Raw genomic sequence first — 2,500 nt, 5'->3', positions numbered from 1 at the left:
GCACGTGCAGGCACAGACATACATACAGTGCCCTCCATAATTATTGGCACCCCTGGTTGAGATGTGTTTTTTAGCTTCCAATTATTTTATTTTTTTTCTAAATAATATGGGACCTTAATGGAAAAAAAGAGAAAAATCCAACCTTCAATACAAGTGCATTTATTCAGTGGGGAAAAAATCCCACATAAAGAAATAATGATTTGACATCAAATAATGTGTGTCACAATTATTAGCACCCCTGGTGTTAATATTTTGTACAACCCCCTTTTGCCAACAAAACAGCACCTAATCTTCTCCTATAATGTTTCACAAGATGGGAAAAGACAGAAAGAGGGATCTTCAGCCATTCCTCTTTGCAGAATCTCTCTAAATCATCCAGAGACCTGGGTCCTCTCCTCTGTACTCTCCTCTTCAGCTCACCCCACAGGTTCTCAATGGGGTTGAGGTCAGGGGACTGAGATGGCCATGGGAGGAGCTTGATTTTGTGTCTGGTGAACCATTTCTGTGTAGATTTGGCCATATGTTTAGGGTCATTGTCTTGCTGAAAGACCCAGTGACGACCCAGCTTCAGCTTTCGGGCAGAGGGCAACAGATTTTGATTTAAAATGTCCTGGTATTTCAAAGCATTCATGATGCCATGCACCCTAACAAGGTTCCCAGGGCCTTTGGAAGTGAAACAGCCCCACAGCATCACTGACCCACCCCCATACTTCACAGTGGGTATGAGGTGCTTTTCAGCATGCGCATCTTTCGTGGTACGCCAGACCCACTTAGAGTGTTTGTTGCCAAAAAGCTCAATCTTGGTCTCATCTGACCAAAGCACACGGTCCCAGTTGAAGCCCCAATACCGCTTGGCGAACTCCAGACGCTTGCGTTTATGATTGTGAGTGAGGAAAGGTTTTCTCTGTGCATGCCTCCCAAACAGCTTGTTGGCGTGTAGACAGCGCCTGATGGTTGATTTGGAGACTTTGTGACCCCAGGATGCTACCATTTGTTGTAATTCTGTAACAGTGAGCTTTGGAGATCTTTTGATTTCTCTTACCATCCTCCTCACTGTGCGTGGTGGCAAAATAAACTTGGGTCCTCGTCCAGGCTTGTTCACCACTGTTCCAGTTGTTTTGAACTTCTTAATTATTCCTCTCACAGTGGATATGGGCAGCTGCAGTTGAGTGGCAATCTTCTTGTAGCATCTGCCTGACCTGTGAAGGTCGACGCACATCTGCCTCACTTGTATGCTGTGTTCCTTTGTCTTTCCCATGTTTAAGAGTGGATAAGAGAAATGGCCTCGGTGTCACGTCATATTTATACCCCAGGGAAACAGGAAGTGATGAATTACTAATTAAATGTTCCTACATACTCTGGTAAACTTTGTAAACTACTGTAGAAATGACAGAAATGCTTCAATTATATTTATTTCCTGGGAATTGTTAAGGGTGCCAATAATTGTGGAACAGGTGATTTAATGAAAAATAATGATTTTTTAGTCAGGGATTTTTTTATTTTCTTACAATTCATTTGAGTTGAAGGCTACATTTTCCTACAATTTCCAGTGTGACAGTATTCTTCTGCAATAAACACTGAATTTATTTTAAGGCTTTTAACACATCTCAACCAGGGGTGCCAATAATTATGGAGGGCACTGTATACGCACACACACTCACACACTGTAGTGTGCACACAGGCAGACATACACATACATACAGAACATACATGTTACACACATTCAAACTCACACACCAACCCACACATACAACACATGTACAGCACACACACACACACACACACACACACACACACACAATCTCTAACACATTGTGATTTACCGTAGTGTGTCTCTATCTCTTCTTCAATCTCAGGCAAACTGAAGCCCCAGGTACTTTCAGATGCCCTTGTCCGCCAATTGTATTGTTATCGGAACAAATCAAGAACAAATCCGTTTATTGTGGCCGTATTGTACGCTTCTTGGGCCAGATTTCGTTTGCTTCCTGAAGTTGACAAACGGCACGGTCGTGTTTTAGTAATGCGGTTTTGAAATGTGACTCAGTCTCTTGTCCTTGTAAACCAGCAGGTCGATCTGCTGCGATCAGTTACTGAATGGTTTAGTTCTGCACACACACACACACGTCAACACCAGCGCCAGCAAATCATGTGCATGTGCAGTTTAATGCAACACAAGCCAGCCTATACAGTAAATGTCACTGGTATGAGCCACACAGCATTTCTTTTGTTTCTTTTATGCCTTTATTTCATAGGACAGTCTGAGATGGTGACAGGAAGCAAGTGGGACAGAGAGACGGGGTGTGATCGGGAAATGACCCCGGCCGGACTCGAACCGGGATCCCCGTGGGTATGCAAGCCCAAATGTGGGGGGCTTAGCACGCTGCGCCACACAGCCCCACAGCCACACAGCATTTCACTCACACTTCTCCTCCATGTTGTAACCCTGCAGGTTGATCCACGGTGGCCAGCTCCTGAACGGCCTGGCCGGCCCCACCATCAT

At 44.5% G+C, this 2,500-nt stretch overlaps 1 protein-coding gene across 1 annotated transcript in view; it reads left to right on the top strand.

Moving 5' to 3' along the window:
* Positions 1-2,500, top strand: part of slc49a4 (solute carrier family 49 member 4) — a 72,340-nt gene that overhangs the window by 17,095 nt on the left and 52,745 nt on the right. Inside the window, exon 3 of the mRNA XM_063214202.1 lies at positions 2,450-2,500. This exon is cut by the window's right edge and continues 239 nt beyond it. Within this exon, the coding sequence (XP_063070272.1) occupies positions 2,450-2,500 (51 nt within the window). The remainder of the gene's footprint in view (positions 1-2,449) is intronic.

This window comes from Engraulis encrasicolus, chromosome 13 (assembly GCF_034702125.1).
Source record: "Engraulis encrasicolus isolate BLACKSEA-1 chromosome 13, IST_EnEncr_1.0, whole genome shotgun sequence".
Classification (NCBI taxonomy): Eukaryota; Metazoa; Chordata; class Actinopteri; order Clupeiformes; family Engraulidae; genus Engraulis; species Engraulis encrasicolus.
Note: the sequence above shows the minus strand (reverse complement) of the source record. Positions and strands in the feature narration are given on the sequence as shown.